The following is a 23,947-nucleotide window of genomic DNA, read 5'->3' as shown; positions in this document are numbered from 1 at the left end:
TGTGTCTCTGGCAGAGGGAAGAGCAAGTGCAAAGATCCTGGGGTAGAAATAACTTTGGCAGAGCTGAGGAACTGAAAGGAAGCTGTTGTGACAGAGCAGAGTGGGCAAGAGGATAGTGGAGAGAGGATGGCAAGAGAGGCGGGGGCCGTGGCATGTGGAAATTTGTCATGAGAACATTCTCTGCCTTCTCCCCTTCCATGTTATTCAAACCCAATCCATACTTCAAGGTCCACCTCTTCTAAGAACCCTCCACCAATCTGAGCCCTGGGATAAGCCTTAGAGTGTGTCACTTGTCTTCAAGGTCTCTGAAAACCACTCACTCTTGAAGCCAGTCTTTAAGCCCTGTCCCTGTGTTCACTGCTGTCAGCGTGATGATTGTGTCCCTCCCCCCATTTGTCCATTTGTTTCATAAACAATAAAGTTTCAGGGGGAAACTGCATAGGGCATGTCCTTCCAGCAATGTCCAAAGCTCCTTGAGGACAAGGAGCAAATATTAATTCTTCTACCCCTCAAGGCCTGGCATGCAATTGATATTCAGTTAGGATTTATTGCACGCAGCAGCTCAAATAACCCAAGAGTGAACCAAATTGGCCAGGCATGGTAGCATGGTGGCACATGCCTATAATCCCAGCTACTTGGGAGACTAAGGCAGGAGGATCACAAGTTGGAAGTCAGCCTCTGCAACTAAGTAAGACCCTGTCTCAAAAAAAAAAGGAGTTATCATTCATATAACTAATTAAAACAAATAAAATTAAATTAAAAATATAAAAAGGAATATAGCTCAGTGGTAACTTGCCCCTGAGTCCAATTTCCAGTACTGAAAAAATAAAAACAAACAGTGAAAATGTATAATTGGCTTGCTTATACCACCTTTGACCAGGTAATTTTGGGCAAGCTACTTGACTTTCTAATTTTCCAGATTATCAAAATGGCATAATAACGATCCCCAAGTCAAAGGGTTGTTGTGAAGATTACGAAGTTCCCGATAGACTGTGGCTATTGCAACTACTTCGATTATCCCTATTATCAGACCCATGACCCAGGTCTTCAGTTGGAAGTCTCCCTCTTGTTCCCTACCCACGGTGCAAACAGGAGCTAGAGTGGTTGTTCTTTAGAACACACCCCAAATCATCAAGGATGTTGTCACCACCAGCGGCTTGTTCTGTCTGTACAGACAAAAGAGCTGGCCTCGCCTTTGTCACAAATGCAGCCCCTGGAGAAAGGCTTTGCCCTCCTGGGCATTGCCCAATACTGGGGCGGCCTCTTGTCAAGATCGCTGCTTGCAAGTCCAGACACTCAGGCCTGGCTCTGCTCCTGGGGTCCCTCGGGGAATCCCTCGCACTCCCCAAGCCTCAGTCCCCTCCGAACAAGGATGAGGCTGTTCTAGGTGGTTTCCGTGAGCCCTTCCAGCCCTGGCACCCTGTGTGGCTGTTTAGGCAGCAGCCCCAGAACCCATGGGGCAGGCAGGTTGGGGTGTCTGGTCAGGACAGCCCACCGCAAGGAAAGGAAGAAAGAAATAAAAGACAGAGAGAGAGAGAGCTTTGGCTCTGGGAGAAGGGGGAGGTAGGCCTGGGGAAGGAGGAGACAGAGAAGGAGGAGGGACCGCGGGCGGAGGGGGAGATAGACCCAGCCCAGAGCTCTGAGTGGCTTCCTGTGGCCTGTCTCTAAACCCCTCCACATTCCCTCGGACCTTCAGACTGCGAGTGCGCTCTGCCTGCCGCCTGCCCACCACCAAGGTAAGTGGCACGCTGTTCCCTTCTATGGCTGCACCCACCCAGATCACTCTAGGCCACATCTCTAGCAAGGGACAGGAAGCGGTGCTAGGGGATGCGTGTCTCCCTGGGGCTCCATCACAACTGCCCCAGAGGACAGGATCCCAGACCCTTGTGCCTGTTGCTTTTTCAAAAGGTGGATGCACAGTGCAACTTGGTTTTCCTTTTAGGTCTGCAGGAAACAATCTCAGTCCCTGGGGAAGTGTTTTCTCTCTGTGTCTCTCTCCTCTGCCCTGCTTGCAGAGGCTCCCTGCCTGTCCTCTTTGCCTCCTCCTCTTCTCCTGGGAATCTGATCCTGTCACAGCTACCACAGGGACCTGACCGGCAAACAGAGTTAGTCCTGCTCCCTAGACTTTGTTCGGGGTCGGGGGACTCTGTTTTCCAAAAGGGACTTTGTATAAATGATAAATTGACCCCTGAAAGGCAAAGGGAGGGGGCTTCACCTTTAATCAGCACCTGCTCTGGGAAGGCTGGTCTCCCTTGAGTTCTTCACAAACACACACACCACCCCCCACACCCCTACGCCTGTTAGCCTGAAATGGCACCTGGCACAGCCAGTCCGGGGCTGGCCATTGTCCCTCCTGGGCTCTCTGGGATGGTCAACTCAGGAACTCCTCATCAGTAGCCCGGGCATCAGATATCATCCAGCCAAGGCACAGGGAGCAGGGTGTGGCAGGAGGTGTCCTGGAAAGGGAGGGAAGGGGCAGGTAGGACCCCTAGGGCCTCAAGCCCTACTGTTGTGAGAAGTGCAGACTCCATACCGAGCTGGGTCCAACCTGTCTGATGTTAGGGCATCTTCAGACACGTCCCCCACCTTTCTTCATCCTCCTTGGCTCCTCCAAGTGTCCAGTGGACTTCCTGTGTCCCGAGATGAGTCTCCTCAAAAGCACGCAGAGAGACCTGCACCTTCCCCAGGGAGGACGATATCTGGCAGCACTAGTCCTAGTTCCCTGGGACTAAATTCCCATATACCCCAGTTCTGGTGGTTTCGTGAGAAGCAACCCCTAGGTAGGATGGCAGACTTCAGGAACACGATTGGTGAACTGTCTTAGGTAAGTGTTTCTTTTGCATTTAGCTTTGTTATCTGTAAAGGAAGAGGGTTGGTCTTTGGGGCGCTGGGAGTCCTTGGAAACTTCCGAGGAAGTCCACGAACTGCCCTTTGAGTAGGTTTCAAGCCCTCTGCGAGTCCCTTAAAATTGTGTATCTGGAGAGACAGAGTCAGACAGAGACAGAGACACGGAGATACAGTTTCTAGGCTTAAGGTATTCTCCCATGGGTGCCTGACCCCCCAAAATGCCAGAGGGCACAATGTAGGGGAATGGACTAGGCAAGGAAACAAATTTATATTTGCAGGAGGGTGAAAAATGCTGTAATGGGGGTGGTTGGGGAAAGAGAGAGTTAACTTGCAGCCATCAGCTGCCACATCGACAAAGCCTGGAGCAGGGACGTGGAGGGAGGGGGAGGGGGTTGCCTGGAGAAGGAATCAACTTTTGAAACTTTCTCCAAGTCCCACCCACCAAAAGGCTCTTCTCTGCCGTGACTCACTCTCCGAGGAATGCGAGTTACCACGGCAACCTTTTTTTCAGGGTCTCTGCCTGCTGCCTGGGAGGGGACGCTGGGAACACTCAACGTCAGGCTCACTCTCAATGTCCCCACCCTCCTTCTCCATCCCCGCCCCCTCCCCCCATACAAAGATGACCGAAAAGCTCTAGGCCCTGTCCAGATCTCCCAGTGTCCCAGGAAGCCAAGGACTGTGATAAGCTCCCTAAACTGGGTATTCAAAGATTTTTCTTTTCTTTTAGCTGAGCTCAGAGGCTGTCATCTGACCTTGAACTAATGGGTCTCCTTTCTGAGTTCCAGTTTCCTCCTGGGTTAAAGGGCAATAACGGCAGCCTCCTCCAGAGAGTATTGCATGGATGAAATGGGATAATGCATTTCATAATGCACTTTATGCTCTGGGATTTTAGAGGTGATGGATTTATGGAATCCAAAAGAGCCGGCAAAATGATTCCCAGCTTTTTTCCCCTGGTGGCTCCATCGTTTCAGGCTCTGTGTAGAACTTCTCTTTACCAAAAGAACTGCCAGGCATATCTTTTTAAAAACTCATGTTTACATTTTGACTTGAGGATCTTGTCTATGTCCCAAGAGTGAGAGACCCTCCCCTGCAAGCAGAGAGAGCATTGGCCCAGGGAGCCAACAGACATGGTTCCAACTCCAGAGCCGGTGACGTTGGGAAAGACACTATCCCTCTCTGGGCCTCAGTTTCTTGATCTGTTACATGGGAAATCCAAGCTAGACGGTCTCCAGGCACCCGGCCAGCTCTAAAGCCCTGAGAACCCAAATCTCAGCCACTCCCTTCCTCTGGGGGAATAGCTGGCCTACATTTTGAGCAGCACTTCTCTCCTCCCCAGTGCAAAGGAAACTAGAGAGAAGGGGCCTGGGGATCCAGGGCTGCCTAATGGCCTCCATTTGTAAAGATTCCTTAACCAATAGCATAGCTGGGGTTGCTTCTCAGAACAGCAGCTTTCTTCACTGAAAATAAACTATAAATAGGAAAAGATGGTGGAAAGGAACGAGCAGAACTGAAGATGTGAAGTAAACAGTTGAACATTTGGCTTTTGAGGTTATTTAGGATGTTGATAAGTATGCAGAGATAAACGGGGACAGACACAAACCCACCTAGGGCATAGTATAAACACCGACTCACCAACAGGCGCCACTGGCACAGCTAAAAATAAATGCCTCCTGTATAAGCTGGCACGATGTCATGAGCCATACCTATCTCTCCCTGATCAATACTTTGACACATACGCTCACAGAATGCTGATGGTAACAAGGGACCGACATGTAATGCACATGCACCCCCTAGAAACCCTTATGTTTTAGAGACAGAGAAATTGGAGTTAAGGACAGGAAAAGAACTCACTTGTGGTCACAGGACAGGTTGGAATCTGAACCTGGCTTCCAGGTGTTTTGAACCATCCAGATGTTCGCCATGAGTGCCTCAAACCCACTTCCGGTGGGTTTGGAGTCGGGCTCATGTACTGTCCCCCACAGGCCATAAATCCTGTGGGCATAAGTGATTAGTAATACTTTCTGTCTCCCCTTTGCTGGCCCTCAATGGCCTGTCCCAGCCCATGTGGCTTTGTCATTAGGCTCAAAGGGCCAACAAATGTGGCTCATCAGTGGTTGCTCATTTGCTTCCTGCTGGCTCCCTCCCTGACCTCCAACTTAGAAGGACAGGAGGGGATCTGGGCTGAGCTTCCAGGCGGCCCAGGGATAGTGAAGTTCCCGGTCCTCCACAGCACAACCTGGATCCTTCCTGCTCTCACTTCCAGCCTCAATGGTGAACCCAAGGACAACTGGGTTGTACAGGGCTAGGGCTGGTGTATACTAATTTGACAGAATAATTTAGGAAAGCAGCTCTCTCTTTCTCTTTAGCCAAGAGATGTCTTAGATGGCAAAGGGACTCTGCCCTGGTCCATCAAGTGATAGAGCTTGGTGTCTAGGGGAGAGATAGGAGCAGTGACACCAATTCTCCCCAGAGCTGGGTTCTTCCAGAAACTGGTATCAACTCCTCTCATTTGGGGATCCCTCTGGGTCCCTTGTGTTAGTCATAGCATTAGGATTTCAGATTTGTCAGGTTAAAAAAAAATCTAGATATTTCTGAGAAAGATACTAGCTTGCTATATGACCCTGAGTGATTTATTTTTCTTCTTTAAACCCCAATTTTTCTCTCTTGGAAACAAGAGGCATGGCAAAGAACCTTCGTGTGGCCTGACAATGGTAATCCATCCTTAGTGGCTATCAAAAGAACTGTGTTCAGCATTATGATACCACTCTAGACTTTTGGGGAAAGGGCATATGGTGGATTAGTAATGTCTGCCACGTGGACAAGAAGGTTGTGGAAGGCAGATATGCCACATGTTTGCTATCCTTTAGGCCTTTCTTGGATGTGACAGCCTGGACACTTTGATCTAATTTCTTATCCCCTCCATTTGTGGTCACTGCTGATGCAGCAATGGTCCTCTAGGGGGCGCCAAGGAGGCTGCTTGGGCTCCACCCTGAGCCTCTGCCAGCCGCGGTGAAACGTGGCATTTCAGGAGATTTTATGGAATGTCAGCCAGGCTGATTACAGTCTCAGAATCTAGAGCCGCCTCTGAGTTGTCCTCAAAGCTCTCCAATCGCAGGTTTATTTTATTTTTTAAAATTTTATTTATTTATTTGTTTATCTTTGGGTCTGGGGATTAAACCCAGGGATGATTTGCCACAGAACTACATTCCCAATCCTCTTTATTTTTTGAGACAGGGCCCTGCTTTGTTGCTGAGGCCAGCCTTGAACCTTCGATCCTCCTGCCTCATCCTCTCAAGTCATTGGGATTACAGGTGTGCTCCTTCGTGCCCAGCCAATTCTGGATTTTAGCATCCTCAAGCCCTCACCATTTACTTTAGCTTCTTCCCTTCCATCAAGAAATATTACACGTGGAAATGAAATGTCTATGGCCAGTGGGGAGAGGCAATACTCCAAAAAGCTTTTGCCTGAGTTGGCTCGTAAAGTCTGAGCTGAGCTGGGCAAGGTGGCAAGGGCCTATAATCTCAGTGGTTCAGGAGGCTGAACCAGGAGGATCACAAGTTTGAGGCTATCGTCAGCAACTTAGTGAGTCCCTAAACAACTTGGTGAGACCTTATCTCAAAATAAAACATAGAAAGGGCTGGAGATGCAGCTCTATGGTAAAGCACTCTTGGGTTCAAATTCCTGGTGCAAAAAAAAAAAAAAAAAAAAGTAAAGAAAGTCTAAGACTGCTTTGCCCAAGGGTTTCCATCTGTTTCTAAAAGAACCTGAGATGTTCCAAGATGTCTCAAGGTACAGCTTAGTGGGTAGAACTTCCAGCCCTCAACTCCACTCCAGTTGTACCTCCTCTTGTTTTTCAAGCTTATTTATTAATCAGACATATTCACATGCTTAACAGATGCAAAAACTTCTAGCTGCTTGAAATATGGAATTTCTGCAGGAGGCTTGGTTGAAGGAGTATTTTCTGTTTTACTTAATTTTGAACATCACTGATCTAAAACAGATTCCTGAAACCAGGCACAGTGGGTGGTACACACCCATAATCCCAGCAACCTGGGAGGCTGAGGCAGGAGGATCACAAGATCAAGACCAACCTTGAATTTAGTGAGACACTCAGCAAATTAGCAAAATCTGTCACAAAATTAAAAAAGGATGGAGATGTGGCTCAGCGGTAAAGTGCCCCTGTGGTCAATTTTCAGTACCTCTCCCAATAAACAAACAAATAAACAAACAAATATGTAGAATAGCCTCTTTGTTGGACAGTCAGGACAGGGTAGCTTAGATCCAGAGAGGAAAGAAGTCTTCTCCAATTTTGCACAGTGATCTGAGATCAAAACTTGATCTCAAGACCCCTGACTTCTACTTCACAAGACCACCTCTGAGTGTTTGGGTCTGGTCCCAGGACATGAACAGGAGTGCCAGTGTCCCCACCTTGGCCACAGTGCCACGTCTCTGACTTGGCTGGGCCCAAGCTCTGTGGAGCCCACCCTCCCTGCCTCTGAGTCCTGGCTCCTGGCACATGGCTTCCTTTCTTAGCCTCTAAACTTGTTTTCCTCCATTTGGGATTGTTTACAAGCAACATGTGATTTTGGAACCCTTGTTTCCAAGCCAGACAGTGGGAGTGAAATGCTTGGCTTGCGTCAGTAGCCCAGTAAGAGGCCAGCCTGGGGCCTGGCCATCCTGACGGCACTCTCTGGAAGCTAGGCTGGTCTCCCCCAGGCCAATCTGGGCAATATTTCTTCTGTTCCACCCCAACACACCTTTCCCCTGGGCAAACAGACAAAGAGTGGGGATTCTTTCACAGAATTGTTGAGGGGGAGGAGATTCTGGATGTTTGAATTCTAAGATGCTCTTCTGCACCACATTGCTTACTGTTTTCCTAGTGCCCTCTAGTGCAGATCATCCACGAGCCTTTCGAGGTAGGTATGTTATTCTGTCCATTCCACAGACAGAGGAACTCGTTGAAACTCAAGAGAGGCAAAGCTGGTTTCTGAAGATCCCACAATGGCTAAGTGGCCGAGCCAGGACTTGAACCTATACATTCTGGCTCCAGTGCCCATGAGCTTACCTTTGTGCTGCATTGCCGTTACAACCACTGTTCTAGTATGGTAGTCACTAGCCACAGCTGGCTATTTAGATTTAAATAAATTACAATGAAATATGATAAAAAATTCTCTTCATTTGCTCTGGCCACATTTCAAGTGCTCAATGATGACACATGGCCAAGAGCTGCTGCACCTGGCAAGGCAGATATAGAATATTGTCATCATCTTAGAAAGTTCTTTTGGATCACAATCCTCCCTAAACTCTTTTCACTCAAGTTAAGATCTAAGGATGGCAGATGGGTGTACTGGTGCACACCTGTAATCCCAGATGCTTAGGAGGCTGACCCAGGAGAATCCCAAGTTCAAGGCCAGTCTCGGCAAGTTAGGGAGACCCTGTCTCAAAATAAAAAATGAAAAGGACTGTGGTAGAGTGCCCTGAGTACCATCCCCAGTACCACATACACACACACAAACACACACACACACACACACACACAAAAAGGAAAGAATGGAGAAAGAAAGAATGAATGAAAGATAAGATAGAAAGAAATTAATTTGATGATTAAAACTCAGATTCTGTGATTCTCTTCTAGGAGCCTAAGATGATTCTGAGTCACACGATCTAAAATTCTGATTCTGAGATTTCCTCCAGTTCTGACACTCAGTGACTTTTCTGCGTCCAGGGAGAGCCCCAGAAAAGGCCATTGATGTTTGGGGGGAGGCGAGCTGGGGGGCTGGCTGTACTTTTCCATCCCTAGAGTCTTTCTAAAGACAGAGAAGTGACCTTGAGTTTCGGGTCCTGCTGGCAGCCCAGTAAGGTTTTTCAGCTGTCTCCAGAGCAAATAAAGGCAAAGGACAGGACTCGATGTACGGAACAGGAGGCCTCCCTGGCAGGGTGGGGGCGTGGGTTCTGAGCTTGGTGGCCACCAAACCAAGGGAAATACACCTCCAGTGCCTCCTCTGACCAGGCGCTTCTTTCCCTAGCACTGTGGCTAGTTCTGCCCAGCGGGGGCTGTTTAGGTGACCACTTGGGAGGGAGCAGGCGCTATCAGAAATGGCTCCCTGAGGTGGAGAACAGACCAGTGGCGGAGGGCGGCTGCCTGGGTCCTCCCCCAACCTCCCTCTGACCTCAGACTCCCTGGGAAAGCAGGACTCGGGACTCTAACACACTGTCTGCCCAGCGTTTGCCACCAGGCTCCAAGGGGCCAGCATACATGTGAGAGTACCCAGGAACCATAAAACCCAGCAAGACATAGGCCAGAGATGGGGATGGCCGAGAGGGTGCCTGTGCAGCCAGAGAGCCAACCAACAAAGCTTCTTCCTGGTCATGGCTGAGGGACACTTCTGTGTCTGTGTCCCTGCTCAGATGAGGGACACAGACTCTGAGGAGCACATCTTTCTGGCTCTCTAATCTGAAGCTCATTACATTTCCAGACCTAGCTGGACTATTTCTCCAACGACATGACTTATCTGTCATTGTAGTTTTAGACGGGGTGACTTTTTGTTGTTGTTCCAACTGCCAGTCTCACTTTGATCCTAAAACTTTCATCTCAGACAAGTCCTTCATTGATGCCTCCTCTCCTGTCCCATTTGCCCAAAGCCACATGCAGGAGTTGTTTAACTTATGTCTTCCAAATGGGGAAGAAAGGCGGAAGACTTTTTCCACTGGAGCCTGGGGAGACAAGTGAACAACTGTGTGAAGGAGAGGAACACTCCAGAAACTTCCTGAAGAAGGAAGACTGGACTCCTTGGAGAGCTGGGGCCATTGTGAAGCAATGCCAAGCTCGCACGCCAATTCCTTTAAATTCCTGTTAGTTTTATATCGTGCACACCTCATAAAACAGGGGCTGAGGATTTCTGTTTGTTTGAGCCCAGTGAAGGTCCATTATGAAAGCTGTTTTTCTCTGTCAGTTGCTTATACCCAAATACTGTCATCCAAGGAAAGATGGGTGATGCCCAAAGACAGGACACACACCAAGACCAACTTGTGCCTGTGATTTTTTTATTTTTTTTTTGCGTCGGGGACTGAACTCAGGTCTTGCTCGTGCTAAGGAAGCACACTACCACTGAGCAACACCCCCAGGCTTGCCTGTGACATTGCAAGAGCATTTTAAACCCAGTATATCTCAAAGTTCATCTGGTCTGACATCCTCAACTAACAGATGGAGAAACCAAGAGAGGACAAAGGACTTAACTAACATAGTAAGACTGTCTTGAGGTAGAACAAGAACCCCTGGCATTTAATTCCCAGCTGAGGAATTCCACGATGTTAGGGAACTCCCACTGCCATGCTTGGTCAGTTGAGAAGTCTTGGAAGGACCTGGGGATGATGAGCCCGATGGGAGTTGTGGGGACAAGAGAGGAAAGAAAAGGCTGCCCTTGACTGAAAAGCTATTTGGGGACAAAGGGAGCAGGTTTGTTCTGGGTGGTGCAGAAAGAGAGAAATGATAGACCAGGAGAAGCTTGAGGGATGCAGATTGGAATCAGAATAAGGAAGAACTTTCTAAAGCAAATTGGAAATGAGAGCCCATTTAGTTAGCACCAGAAGTAAAATGTCCCCATCACAGACCCTTTGTTGGGGATGAGATTTTGGCATCCAATCATTAAAGAATCTGCTCCAAATTACCTCATAGCCATGAGTATTAGAGTCTAGGGTTTAGCATCTAGAGACCCAGGTCTTAGCAGTGATCTGGGCAGGCAGAGGAACTTTCTAGATCTTAACTAACATCCCCTGTGCAACATATAAGAAGCATTTGGATGGTTTCCTTGGAGAATCCAAAGAAGTGCTGCCCTTTCCGGGTAGAATAGAGAAAAATGTGGTCACCCTCAAGTTTCCATGGATCACACTTGAAGACTATGGTTTGTTGTAAATGTAGATCTCATTGTTTCAGATTGGCAGGAAGTTGCTCTCTATTAACTTCTTTCACAGAGGGGGATAGGAAGGAGACAGAAGAGGAGGAGGAGGAGAAACAGGAGAATAGGAAAGAAAATAATCTTAGAACATCAGGGATTCAAGGGCCCTTGAATTAGCATGACCAAACTCAACTAATTAGCCCATCGCCTTGATTGAAATGCTTTAAAAAACTTAAACAAGTATATTTTTATTTATCATTACCATAAAAGGAAAACTCTGTGTACCTTTGTTATAAATAGAAGGAAACTGTAAAAAATGAACAAAAAGCAAACAAGACAACTTCATTGAATCCCAGCGGTCTCTAGCTTCCTGTGGGGCCTCTGAGCCAGAGGGCTGCTCTCGGTCATAAAGGAGATGAGGGCTAGAGATGTCCAAGACCGCTTAGCCCTCAACCTAGACTTTCTCCTCATATAATCATGATTGAAAGAATACAGCACGGAACCACCTTCCTCCCCCCATCTTTCACCACCATTTAACACATAAACCATCTAAAGCCAACCCATATATTCCAGGGATGTAGAAGTAACTCATGGAAGTCTCCACCTCTCTTCCCGCAGGGTTCCCAGCACCATGAGGGCCTGGATCTTCTTTCTCCTTTGCCTGGCCGGGAGGGCCCTGGCAGCTCCTGTGAGTACTCAGGATCCTATTTTCCCTCTCTTAGCTTCCACTGCCTGCTCCAGGGCGTCTGAACCTGCCAGCCCTGGATATTCAGAGGGGCCAGGGACTCCCCCATCTCAAGTCAGTTGTCTCATTTGTAAAAATTGATTTCTTTTAAGCCACGAAGCTCAGAAGAAAAATTGGGATGAGGACCAGTTGGGGGAGGGTCCAGAGAAGAGAGTTCTGTGGAACTTGAAGATGAACCCTTTAGCAGTTAGAGCTTCTGGCCAGGGATTAGGGTTGCCAGGGAAGTGGCCTCTCAGTCATGAGAGGAATTCAAGCAGTCAAGTGTGAGGCGGGTGACAGGGATGGTGTTAGGAGAGAATCCAGCTAGAGAGGGATGGCTCCGTTTCTGAATCAGACTCCAATCCAATCAAATGGGGCTGAGGGGAGGTACAAGTGTAGATTAGGTGTTCTATAGCAGCAGAAATACTTTTGCAAAATAAATATTAGGCTGGCCTAGATAGTTGGATATAAAACACACAAAAGGAGAGCCTCCCTGGTGTTCCCTGCTTTGTCCTGTGCCCCTCACCCCTCACCATGGCAGTCCGGAGGCAGCCTGGGGAGTCTCAACACACTAGCCTGGGTCCTGACCTGTCTGAACCCCATTTTCTCTTTCCAGCAGCAGCAGGAAGCCCTGCCTGATGAGGCAGAGGTGGTGGAGGAAACGGTGGCCGAGATGACCGAGGTATGTGGCACCCGTGGCCCCTCTCTGCCCATGCCTTCCCTGGGCAACCCAGAACTGGTACTGTGGGGCTCCATGCTGGAACAGGGCATCTGTCGCCTTCCTGTGTGCACACACAGCATAGATGGACAACCTATTCTCCCAAATTCCAACATGCTCCTGAATGCTTTCCAAATTTTCAATAGAATCCTATAGTTGGGAGGCATGATTTGGCAATTTTTAGTTTTTTCTGCATGATCACCCAGGGGTCTCCCCTTGCACAAACAGATGAACGGGGATCTACAGAGGTGTAGCTGGCAGGGTGAGGGGGCTTGGCATCCCTTCTGGCCCTAACACCCTTGGGCATCAAAACAGAATTCCAGAGCGCTACAGAACATTTAATCTAAGATTAACAAGAAGTGTGTTTAATAAATTAAGAAGTTAATAGTAAATATAAGATTCAGTCTAAATCCCCAACCCTGACATTTGTGTGGTGACCTGGGCTCAGCCCACCCTTCCACCTCACTATCATCTCCTGGTGGGTATCTGAAGCTTCGGGCAAGCCCCCTCCATCTTCACCCCTCACTTCTAGGTCTGGGGTGAGGGTGGGGACCATTTGATTGATTCTCTTCCTTCCATCTCAGGTAACCGTGGGATCCAACCCTGTCCAGGTAGAAGTAGGAGAATTTGAGGATGGTGCCGAGGAAACCGCAGAGGAGGTGGTGGCTGAAAGTAAGTCCTTCGCCCGTGACTGCATATCCAGTGTTCCTTTGGCTGATTGGGTCTGGGGCCTGAGGCCAGCCTACTCAAGAAAATGCAGGGTGCGGTCCTCAGTGGGCCAAGGAGAAGGCCGAGGAGACGGCTTGGTCTTGGAGGTTGGGAATACTCTTCGGCACTCCATGTCCCCCCCCCCCCCCCACCGATCTATTTATAGCCAGACCATGTGTGCTCTGAATGGCAGGAAGGGAAGTTCCCCAGCTGGGAGTGGACTTCTCCCCTTTCAGCTCTTTGCCCTGATTCCGAAGTTGGATTTCACATTCCCAGTGGGGTCATGAGTCACGTCTGGTTCCCCAGATGGCCTGTGGCCTCTGTCTCAGCCTAAGCCCCTGCATAGGAGCACGTCTGAGAATGGAGATCGGGAGCGGTCATATTTTATTACCTTATCTGATTGTCACTCAGCCCAAGAAAATAAGGCCCCGAGGAAGCAAAAGCAGACAAGAGTCCTAACATTACCCACAGAGTCAGTGCCCGAGGGAGAGAAAGACCAATGGGCCTCAGGGTCGTGCTCTCAGGTTGAGTAGCTGTACCCCAGGGGACAAGAGCATGGACTCTGGAAGCAATCCAACCAAGGTTTGAATCTAGACTTCTCCAGGAGAGCTTGCCAGCCCCTCTGACCCTCACCTTGCTCCCCTCTGGCATGGGAGTGATGAGGTCATAGACCCTCATCCTGGGCCTGTGGGAAGGGGAAGGAACCAAAGCAACAGAGAACTTGACCCCATGCTGCAGAGCGGCATCCAGTAAGGGATGATTATAACAGCCACAATTAAGCATCAGGAGGAAATGGCTAGATGCAGCTCCCATCCTGAGGGGATAAATAACAGGCATCTGGACGGAGCTGGCACAGAGCATTTGTTGGAGCAGGCAGTTGTCTCCTGAGTCATGTTCCTTCCCTGTCCACGCCCACCTCATCCGGGGTTTACAGACGCAGCTGGCTCTATTGTCTCAGCCCCTTCTCCCTTTTCCTTTATAGATCCTCACTGCTCCATGACCATAGCTGACTTGCTAAGCCATTCTGGAAAGTCTGTCCTGGATTCCCGAAATGCCTCTCTGTGATGGTTCAGCTGAAAGCTGAGACCACAATTCTTGGTTGCTTCAGTGTCAGGGAGACCATCTGGCATCCCAGTGTTTCAGAGACCCAGATTGAGCCCCTAAAAAAGTACCTGGTCCCGACCTTGGATTGAACCTCTCATTCTCACACTGAGCCATCTGCTCCCCTAAATGTTGATTGCCAGGCTCAGTTGAAGAGCAGGGTGGCCCACCCAAAGCTCAGAATAGGACCATAGCAAATTGTCCAGAGCTCTGCTGGGATCAACCTGGGGTGGACATGATAGCCTAACTCCCTGCCCTTGTGCCTACCAGACCCCTGTCAGAACCACCACTGCAAACACGGCAAGGTGTGCGAGCTGGATGAGAACAACAGCCCCATGTGCGTGTGCCAGGACCCCACCAGCTGCCCTGCGCCCATCGGCGAGTTTGAGAAGGTAAGGGCCAAGGGACTGGGCCCTGCAGCATTCGGAATATCTGCCCAGCAAACCCTGGGCTTGGTGGTTCTACAGGGCAGCTCAGGTCTCAGGAGCTCCATCATTAGATCCAGTCTCAGCAGAAAAGCGGAGCTGAGTCAGGGGCGAGGTTGTCCAACAAGCAAGGAGAATCTCATCAACACCATCACGATCCTAGCTCCGAGCTGGATGCACACTCTCAGGACTCCACAATTCCAAGCTCTACACCTGACTCGATAGAGGAGAATAAATCCTGTGCAGCTTAGCAGAGTATCATGTCTAAAAATGTTACTTCTGGAGCCAGATTAGAGGTTGACTTCAAGCCTCCTCTCCATCACTTGTTAGCTCTAAGATCTCAGCCAAGTTGCTGAGTCTTTCACAAATCTGTTTTTTCATGTCGAAAGAAGGAATAGGAATGGTCCTTAACTCTAAGCGTTGTTGTGCGGCTTTGTAAGACAATGCCCAGGACATAATAAGTCACCCATCAATGCTCTTTATTTATTTGTTTATTTATTTCATTATTTCTCAAACCTGTCCATTCTGCCTCCAGTATCCATCCAGCCATTCATCCAAATCAATACCCACTTATGTCCACCATTGTGTGAGTGGTAACCTAGCTCAGGGCAGCAAATATGGTACCAGCTTAGCTTCTTCTTCTTTAAGACGACATAGCTTCGGGCTCCATGTTAGAGCATCATTGGTCACTCTTTCCACCTCCCAATTCCCGCATCCCTCAGATCATCGATGCCAGGAATCCCTCCTCTGTACCACAGCCACTTTCTGACTCCTATCTAGCTGAGCCCTCAGCATTGCTGCTTGGCAACCCTTATGATCAGAGGTTCCCATGGAGATTGGGGGCTCAGCATGTGGTCGTGCCATAGCTGTGATCTATTACAGCGATGTGTGGAGGATACAGCCAGAACCTAAGTGGGAAAGACCCAGGCAGAGACTGGAGGATCCATGGGAGGCCTGAGTATTCTCTTCCTCTCTTCCACATGGAGTTCACTCTTATCCCAGCTTCAAAAATGCAGATACCTGTTTCTGCTCAAAGAAACCCACCCAGAGACTCAGCACCCAGCATTTTGATGGGAATGGGCACCTAGGCACCCTCTGCCTAGTGTGTACCAAAATTCCAGACTCCCAGGGGACAGCAGATGTTCAACATGAAGTGAAGCATGTGCCTGAGCAGGCTAGGTTGAGTGAGCCTCCCTATCAGTTAGGGGAAGATTTGTGACAGTGCAGAGACCCGCTCACAGCCAGGTTCCCTGACACTAGCCAGAGGCCAACCTCACAAGCAGGCCTTTTTAAGGACACCAATCTCCCATCTCTCGTGTCCACTCTTGTCTTTTTTCCTGTCCCCATCTTTGGCCGGTCATTCAAATGTTCTCTTGGGTCTGCGTCCTGGCTCAGTTGTGCCTTTGCTCTGAGGACCATCAGCGGCTCTCAGCATGGGCTGACCTCTGGCCTGGGAGCCTAGAGAGTGGGCTCTTGTCCCAGCCTCACCACCAACTCCCTGCGTGACCTTGGGCTCATCGCATTCCTGACTTGGCCCTCGGTGTCCCCATCTCTGAAACCAGCCAGAGTGGGCCAGCAGAGGGCTTTGGGAATGAGAAAGGGGCTCTGTGCTTGGCCAACAGGTGTGCAGCAATGACAACAAGACCTTCGACTCCTCCTGCCACTTCTTTGCCACAAAGTGCACCCTGGAGGGCACCAAGAAGGGCCACAAGCTCCACCTGGACTACATCGGGCCTTGCAAATGTGAGTCTTTCCTTGGGCCCTTGGCTGCCAGCTTAGGGAGGGAGCCCTGGCACTAGCAGGTGCAAGTTCTACCACCCCCTGAGCAGTGTGATCTTGAGCAAATCTCTTTCTCCTTCTGAGCTTCAGGGTTCCCATTTATAAAATGAGATGATTGTCTAAGGAGTTCTTTCCTTCAGCTCTGAATTAGGACATATCCCAGGAAAGAAGGGAGACATCATAAAAGCACAAGATCAGGGAGGATATCTGGAGCCTCCTACTAGCACCCAAGACAACCACATTTCTTTTCTCTAATGATGAAGAAGTTCTTGTAGAAGGCTAACTCAAATCTTTCCTGCTTCAATACTGTAAAGCAAAAATAATATTTTAACCTGGGCCTACAAAGTTTTTTTTTTTTTAATGTTTGAATTTGAGTGCTTTAACCTAGGGGCATGCCTGTCGGTTCCTTTTAAGCTCTGTTCCTTAATATTGTCATAGGCCCTTTATTCCAGAGCATTTCTATCTACCTTCTTAAGACACATAATGACCAACCTCCTCTTAAAACCAGAGAGTCAGGTGTTTGAGAGAAAGGACGCCAGCCAGGGTGTCCTAGGCCCTTTGTTAGTGTTCCCAGCTGCAGTTTCCCCTGGCCCATAGTTTGAGACACCCCAGACCACTCGTTCCCTTGCAAGATGACACCCATTGCATCCCCAGTACCTTCTGGTATAGGTGGCACTAGGAGAACGGCTCACCTGCCTCAGGTGTGCAGGCTGCAGAAAGGTAGAGGACAGGCAGGAAAGAAGGTTCTCCTTGTGGTTAGCTCTGTTGCTAATTATGGGGCCCAGGGTATGAAATGGGTGGAGATGTTGGGATGGCTCTGATCATGTGGTCTGCAGTAAGCCCCTTCCTCCACACCTCCAGTGCATCCAAGAAGAGGGTGGACTTGGATGAAATCTCCAGGTCTGATCTCTGGGAGGCTAAGTTATAAAGGCCAGGATAGAGTCATTATCTCTGAGAAAGTTCTGGAGGCTCAGTTTTCCTGATTCCTCTGTCCCAGACCCAATAAGCCTGCCAAGCTCATTCCTCAGCCTCCTGTCTTCAAACGCCACCTGACATTTGACATAGTGCAGGCTCAGCCTCTGCAGGCCTCACATCCACGGCCATCACCCAGGAAGGTGACCCTGACCCCAGAAGTGCAGATCAAGGTCAAGGAGGCAGAGGGATGCCTCCGCACATCCCCATTTCCAGAGCATTCTCCCCACAGGGTCTCCTGGGAGGAGCTGCTCAGAGGTGGGGAGCAGTGTCCCAAGGCACTGGGTGAAGTGGCCGTGGGAGTCCAGCTTGGGTGTGGAGTGGCTTGGGCAGCGTGTCAGCTCTCAGGCAGGGAGAGTCCGGGTCTGGGCTGACCACCCGTGTGTTCTGGACCCTAGACATCCCCCCCTGCCTGGACTCTGAGCTGACCGAATTCCCTCTGCGCATGCGTGACTGGCTCAAGAATGTTCTGGTCACCCTGTACGAGAGGGACGAAGATAACAACCTTCTGACTGAGAAGCAGAAGCTGAGAGTAAGTGGGCTCTTTCCTGCCTGGCCTTGCGGGCCCTGGGTTGACTGGGAGCCTGTCCTGGCCCTAGAACGAGGCCCTCTCTGTAAGCCTGCGTCCTCCCTGGGAAGCACACTGGCCCTGGGTACCAGGGCATGTGGTTCTCCTTGCTGTCTTTGGAGGCTGACGGGCATCTTAAAGGACGCGAGGAGTCCTGTATGTCCACTCACTTTGTCCAGCCCAGTGTTGAACAAAAGAGACACACATCCTGGGCCTTCTTCCTTCTGTGTTTGTGGATCTTTAATCCAAGATTCTGATACGATGCAAACTCATCAGCTTCTCTTAACCTGGTGCATCAGCTTCTCTGTGGCCAGGAAGCTGCCCTTAAGCACATTCTCCAGGTGACCCTGACTGCGGAGCTCTATGAGGACTCTTTCAGGGGGTCCCAGGCCTGCCCGTTTGTGAGTGAGTGCCTCTGCCCCTTCCTTCTCCTTACTACGACCTTAGGTCTTGGCTGATTTCTGTCTGCCCTGGCCTCCTGTCAGAGGTGGGAAGGGCCTTGGTGGGCTTCGAGGTTTTCCCTTGGATCCTTTGTCACCCGTGTCTCTGTCCCCACAGGTGAAGAAGATCCATGAGAACGAGAAGCGCCTGGAAGCTGGCGACCACCCTGTGGAGCTGCTGGCCCGGGACTTTGAGAAGAACTACAACATGTACATCTTCCCCGTGCACTGGCAGTTTGGCCAGCTGGACCAGCACCCCTTTGATGGGTAAGACCCCAGGCCTTCAGGACCACAGGGGCCGGCTCTGGCTTGGCCCTGGAGCAGGTGGAGTCACGGATCAAGGCTGGTAGGTTCACTAGATGCAGCCAGAAAGCCTCTAGGCAAACTCCACTGTTCCCAGCCTCAGACCCCAGTTTGTCTGGGGCTTGGAGCAGAAAAGGAAGAGCCATTTGGAGAAAGGATGTGGATTTGGGAAGAAGAAAGCAATAAGACGCCCTTGTGCCAGAGGTGGAAGCCACCAGGAACTGAAAATACCTCCTTAACTCTGAGAGTGTTGGGACTTGGGTCCCCACCAGTTAGGAAGGAGTACTCAGACCCCAGGGGGTACAAGGGTGGCCGGCATGTTCCCTGTCCTTTGGCAGAACATCTGGGAGCAGAACAATCATCCAGCAGAATCTCAGCCCCATCCTGAGGCCCAGTCCCAACAAAGCCTGGAAGTTCCTATAAAATTCGGAGTCAGTTTCAACTACATTGCTTGTCCCTGGCTTGAGGTCACCTGCCCCTTGTCCAAATGACTTATGCAGCACAACAGGCAGGCAGCTGGGCGGTTACGAGGTACACACTGTCTGTTCTGCGCCTAGGACTGTTCCAGGCAGGGACTTTAACAGTGCTCAGAGATCAGGCTCTGTCCTCACCCCTGCCACCACCCGCAGGCCCTCTCTTGTGGCAATGAGACCAAGAACCCAGCTCAGCCCGAAGAACCCTTTCCCTTTTCTTTGATCATGAGAAGCAGATGTCTCACATTGGGGGCAGGAGGGCCACCCTGCTCAGATGTCTGGGGGAACAACGCTGCACCCTGGGACACTCCTCTCTGGGATGCTCACTGCTAGCTCCCCGTCCGTGGGGATCGTGCCCACCCTGTGGTCCATCCTGGGTGGCTGGGTTCTCCGAGGCTCTGGGAAGCTCCCAACTACTTCACTCCCAGGCTCTTGACGTGGCAGGGATCCAGCTGAGTCACTCACTGTGATGGAGAGGGAGAAAATCATAGGGGATCATCTGGAACTCAGGCTGAGCCCTTGGATCCCACGGCAACAACTGGATCTGGAGAGAGGTTTCCAGATGCGCCTGCAGGAAACATGCATCTGGGAGTGCGCTGCAGCCTGGGCTGGGGGAGCCACCTCCTCCTCCTCTGGTCCTAGAGCTGTGGGTGGATTTGCCTATGTCCCCACCCCTCCCTTCAGTATCCCCACCAGTGCAATGAAGCAGGGTGGGGCCGGGAAGTGTTTCTTCCAGTTCAAACATGGTGGGATTCCCTCCATGAGTTGCATGGGCTGTGAGGTCTGGTTAGGAAAAAAAAAAAAAAAGTATTGAAGTCCCAAAGTTCCCTGGAGTCCCTTGAGGGGAAGAGTGACTTGGGACAAATTGTTAAGGGCGCTGGGAAAAAAAGAAAAAAAAATCACACATATGCTCTGGAGTCCACGGGTAGCAGGAAGAACAGGAATGGAAGACAGTGGGAGGCAGATCAGAAGAGAATTCCCAGAATACCTTGCATGATATGCAAAAATAAAGCTTTGCAAACTCAGAGCTTCCCTGGACCCTGGCTGCCCATCCCAGGCCCGGAAGACAGCACTGTCACTGCTTTGGTGTGTCTCTTTGTAGACCCTTTCCGAGGCATTTGCAGCTGTATAAATGTGTGTTCATACCAGTTTCTGACCTAGCAGTAGAAGAAGTGCTGAATATTTTGATTTTTTTTTTTTAAGTTTCTATGCCCCCAACTCTTGGCTAATTAGGAAACAATTAAATGCTCCAAGAGACCTCTGCTAGTGAGCCCAGGACACCTCAGAAATGGAAGGGTCCTTAGAAATTAGGGTCAGCTTCTCTCCCTCCATCAAGGGGTGGGGAGAGCTGGGCTCCGAGGACCACAGTAGAATCATGGCAGAGCAGGGATAGACCTGGGATCCCGGCATGGAACGTTCTCTCTTTCCATGCTGCCAGACAGGCTCACTACCCGGATGCCTCCTGTGCTGGGGCTTTCCTGCACTCAGGCCCTTCCCTGCCCCTCTCCTGCAGGTACCTGTCCCACACGGAGCTTGCCCCTCTGCGTGCGCCCCTCATCCCCATGGAGCACTGCACCACCCGCTTTTTCGAGACCTGTGACCTGGACAATGACAAGTACATTGCCCTGGATGAGTGGGCCGGCTGCTTCGGCATCAAGGAGAGTGAGTGTCTGCAGGGGGCATGGCGCGGTCCCCCAGGTGGCGGGCTGTGGTCCCCCACCTCTCTGCCGGCTGTCTGAGTCCCCTTCTCTGCTGTCTCTGCCCTCTGTGCCTATTTCACCCCTGTGTGCTCTCCCGGGCTGGGTGGGCCTTGCTCTCTCAGGTGTCTTCCAGATCCTCCTCTGTCCCTCTCAAGGTCTCTTTCTTGTTCCTTTTCCGTACCTCAAGCTTGGGCCCTCGCTTTGAGCCAAGCACTATTCTGGGAACTGGCAGGCTACGGAGAGGAAACAGGAAGTGTAACTTGGCGGGTGTGTAAGAGACCGGGACTGGCCAGAGACAGGGGGCAAGGTTCTTCCGTTACTAACACCCTGGGGACCTTGGCCTTGGCCCCAGACCCCCTGCCTCTGGAGGGGTGGGAATCCAACCGCCTTCCCCATCCAGTGGAGCGCATCTCCTCTACCCGGGGCCTCATGGTAAACTCTCTTTTCTTGCTTTGCAGAGGATATCGACAAGGATCTTGTCATCTAAATCCACGCCTCCTTCTGCAGAACCGGATTCTTTCTCTTTGATCTTCCCGGTCCTGTTTCCCCCCATGTTTAAAATGTTTGGATGGTTGGTTGTTCTGCCTGGGGATAAGGTGCTAACATAGATTTAAATGAATACATTAACGGTGCTAAAAAATAATGGAAGTGGTAACCCAAGTCATGACATTCTCGCTTGTCACTTAACTGGGGGTCGCCCATTCGTGGCCCCACCTTTCTCTTGCCATTGGCACACCGTGGCCATTGTCTTGCTGGTCACGGTGGAAGCTGACCCGCTCAAGTCTGCCTTCGACACACATTGGATCTTCAGATTTTCTATTATTCTGCTTGAAACTAATACTCACCAAGTCAGACTTTATGTTAATTTTATTTCAGGGGTTGATGTTGGCTGCCTGGGGTCTTCCCCAGGTGGCCCGGAGGTGGGGACGGGAAGTAACAGACATGTTGTTGGCAAGGCCATTCCTGGGACAGTGGTGGGAGGGGTCTCAGGAACCCAACAGCCAGAACCATAGAAAGCAAGTCTATTTTTTTTTTTTTTTTGCCTGGGGCTGTGACTGAAAGATTCTGGGGCCATGTTCTAAAAATACACAAATTCTCATAGAAGCCCATTTCCTCCTTCACCCTGGTCTAATTTCTTTTCACATCAGGCTGTTTGTTTGAACTTTTGGGAGCCCGGGGCCTTCCGTGCTCTGAGGGGGTGGATCAGCTACAAGGACTTCTTCCCTCCTAACTTCTTTTGGAGATTCTGGATTTTTTTTTTTTTTTTGGGGGGGGGGTGTGCTCCAGGAAATGAGAGGCCATTTCAGGCAGGAAGACAAAACCAAGAATGAGACATAGAAAGTAGTAAAGCAGAAATAGTAGAGTTGGGTGAATTGGTTGTATTTTTTTTTTTTTTTCACATTTTAATGGCTGTCCTAAGTTGCTAGCACGTTCTTCCTTTTTTCTTTCCCCTTTGGATCTTCTACTAATCAGAGAAACTTCAATGTCAATGGGATGGTCAGATCTCACAGGCTGAGAACTCGTGCACCTCCAAGCATTTCATGAGAAAGCTGCTTCTTATTAATTGTGCCAACTCTCACCGTAATGTGAAGAGTTTGACAAATCTTTCAAAATAAAAAGTAATGACTTAGAAACTGCCTTCCTGGGTGATTTTGCAATGTGTGTTTGTCTTGGGCACCTTATTACCCTGATACAACAACACATGGGCACACGTATCTACATACAACCACACAAGTGCAAACCTACCACCATGTTTTTGGACACACACTGCACATACACACTTATTTATACACAGGGAATGTATAGTTGCTGTGAGCACTAGTTTATTTATTTGTTTGAGTACTGGGCATTAAACCCAGGGACACTTACCATTGAGCCACATTCCCAGTCTGTTTTATCTTTTATTTTTGAGACAGGGTCTCACTAAGTTGCTTAGGGCCTTGCTGAGTTGCTGAGGCTGGCCAAGCTGCTGGGATTACAGGTGTGCGCCATTGCACCTGTATGAGCACTAATTTAGCTAACTCTTTTGAATGACCTATGGTCTGATCAATTTTAATAATTGAAATTCACTTGGCTAAGCAATTATCTCCTTTCATTAATCATACATGTGTTCATTCATTCATTCAGCAAACATTTACTATTTGTCTATTCTATACCAGGTTCCATGACAGGCACCAGGGATACAATTGTGGTCTAGCAGACAAAGTCTTTGCTTTTTTGGAGTTTATTGTCCCTTGAAGGATACATTAAATAAGTGCACAACTAAATACAAATTTCAGGATGTGGTGGGTGCAATGAAGAAAGAGTATAGGTGACCATGATTGTGTCTAACAGGACAACAGCATTCTAACAGTAGTCTATTATTATATTAGCTATAATATTAGTTATTCATTAGAACTGGTTATTACATTAGTTATATTTATTATACTTTCCTGGAATGATTCTAGCATTGCACTACTCATTTATGAGTCGATTGAAGTTTAAAATTCAGTTTCTCTGGGGCTGGGGACATGACTCAGTGGTCGAGTGCTGTCTATCATGAATGAGGCTGTGGGTTCCATACCCAGTCCTGAAAATAAAAATAAAAATCCAGTTTCTCAGTCACAATAGCCACATTTTCAGTGCTTGACAGGCATGGCTGGCTTGTGGCTCCCCTATACAAAAAGGAAGATCGAGAACATTTTCATCATCACAGGAAGTTCCGTGGGACAGTGCTGTTACAGCTCATCATAAGCCTACAGGACACTTTGCACAGCTTGTGGGTCCATCAAGCTAGTTACTAGTGTGATATTTCAAGTCCAGGAGTCTCCCTAGAGATGGAGAAACAGGCACCAAAAAATGTGCTCAGTTGCAATGGGCCACATAGTTGGGTCTTCAGGTGTCAAACTTAGAAGTTGTCCCCCTTATTTCAATTTTTGTTTTTTTTTGTACTGGGAATTAAACTCAGGGACACTCGACCCTTGAGTCACATCCCCAGCCCTATTTTGTATTTTAGTTTGAGACAGGGTCTCACTAGGTTGCTTAGCACCTGGCTGTTGCTGAGGCTGGCTTTGAACTTGCAATCCTCCTGCCTCAGCCTCCAGAGCTGCTGGGATTACAGGCATGGGAACCACGCCTGGTTTATTTCAAATTATTTAAAGATTATTAAAATAATACAACTCCTAAAAACAGAGCAACCATATTTTGGTGTTCTCATCTGCATAATGGGAGGGAGAGAAGGGAGGGATTGTCTGGTTTGGTCCTGTTCTCAGGAGGAATGCAAGCCCAGGGCTGAGCGGCTCATAATCTCTAGGC

The 23,947-nt window shown here is 49.5% G+C and overlaps 1 protein-coding gene across 2 annotated transcripts; it reads left to right on the top strand.

The window, feature by feature from the left end:
- Window positions 1-1,581: 1,581 nt before the first annotated feature.
- Sparc (secreted protein acidic and cysteine rich) lies at window positions 1,582-22,287 on the top strand. 2 transcript variants are annotated; one of them, XM_021726495.3, is made up of 10 exons: window positions 1,582-1,736; window positions 11,361-11,430; window positions 12,086-12,148; window positions 12,769-12,856; window positions 14,264-14,385; window positions 16,041-16,161; window positions 17,568-17,701; window positions 18,296-18,444; window positions 20,467-20,615; window positions 21,112-22,287. In XM_021726495.3, the coding sequence occupies exons 2-10, from the start codon at window positions 11,374-11,376 to the stop codon at window positions 21,138-21,140; spliced, it is 912 nt and encodes a 303-aa protein (XP_021582170.1). In that variant the 5' UTR covers window positions 1,582-1,736; window positions 11,361-11,373; the 3' UTR covers window positions 21,141-22,287. The 2 variants fall into 2 exon arrangements, with proteins under 2 accessions (XP_021582170.1, XP_005325535.1); XM_005325478.5 differs by having other exon boundaries at window positions 12,083-12,148.
- The last annotated feature ends 1,660 nt before the right edge of the window (window positions 22,288-23,947 follow it).

This window comes from Ictidomys tridecemlineatus, chromosome 1 (assembly GCF_052094955.1).
Source record: "Ictidomys tridecemlineatus isolate mIctTri1 chromosome 1, mIctTri1.hap1, whole genome shotgun sequence".
NCBI classification, from domain to species: Eukaryota; Metazoa; Chordata; class Mammalia; order Rodentia; family Sciuridae; genus Ictidomys; species Ictidomys tridecemlineatus.
Note: the sequence above shows the minus strand (reverse complement) of the source record. Positions and strands in the feature narration are given on the sequence as shown.

Bases quoted from the DNA above. Each gene is read 5' to 3' on its own strand.
- Sparc (XM_005325478.5), top strand. From the start codon at position 11,374: ATGAGGGCCTGGATCTTCTTTCTCCTTTGCCTGGCCGGGAGGGCCCTG. The intron at 12,149-12,768 runs GTATGTGGCACC...CTTCCATCTCAG, and splicing joins CGGTGGCCGAGATGACCGAG to GTAACCGTGGGATCCAACCC. The intron at 14,386-16,040 runs GTAAGGGCCAAG...CTTGGCCAACAG, and splicing joins CCATCGGCGAGTTTGAGAAG to GTGTGCAGCAATGACAACAA.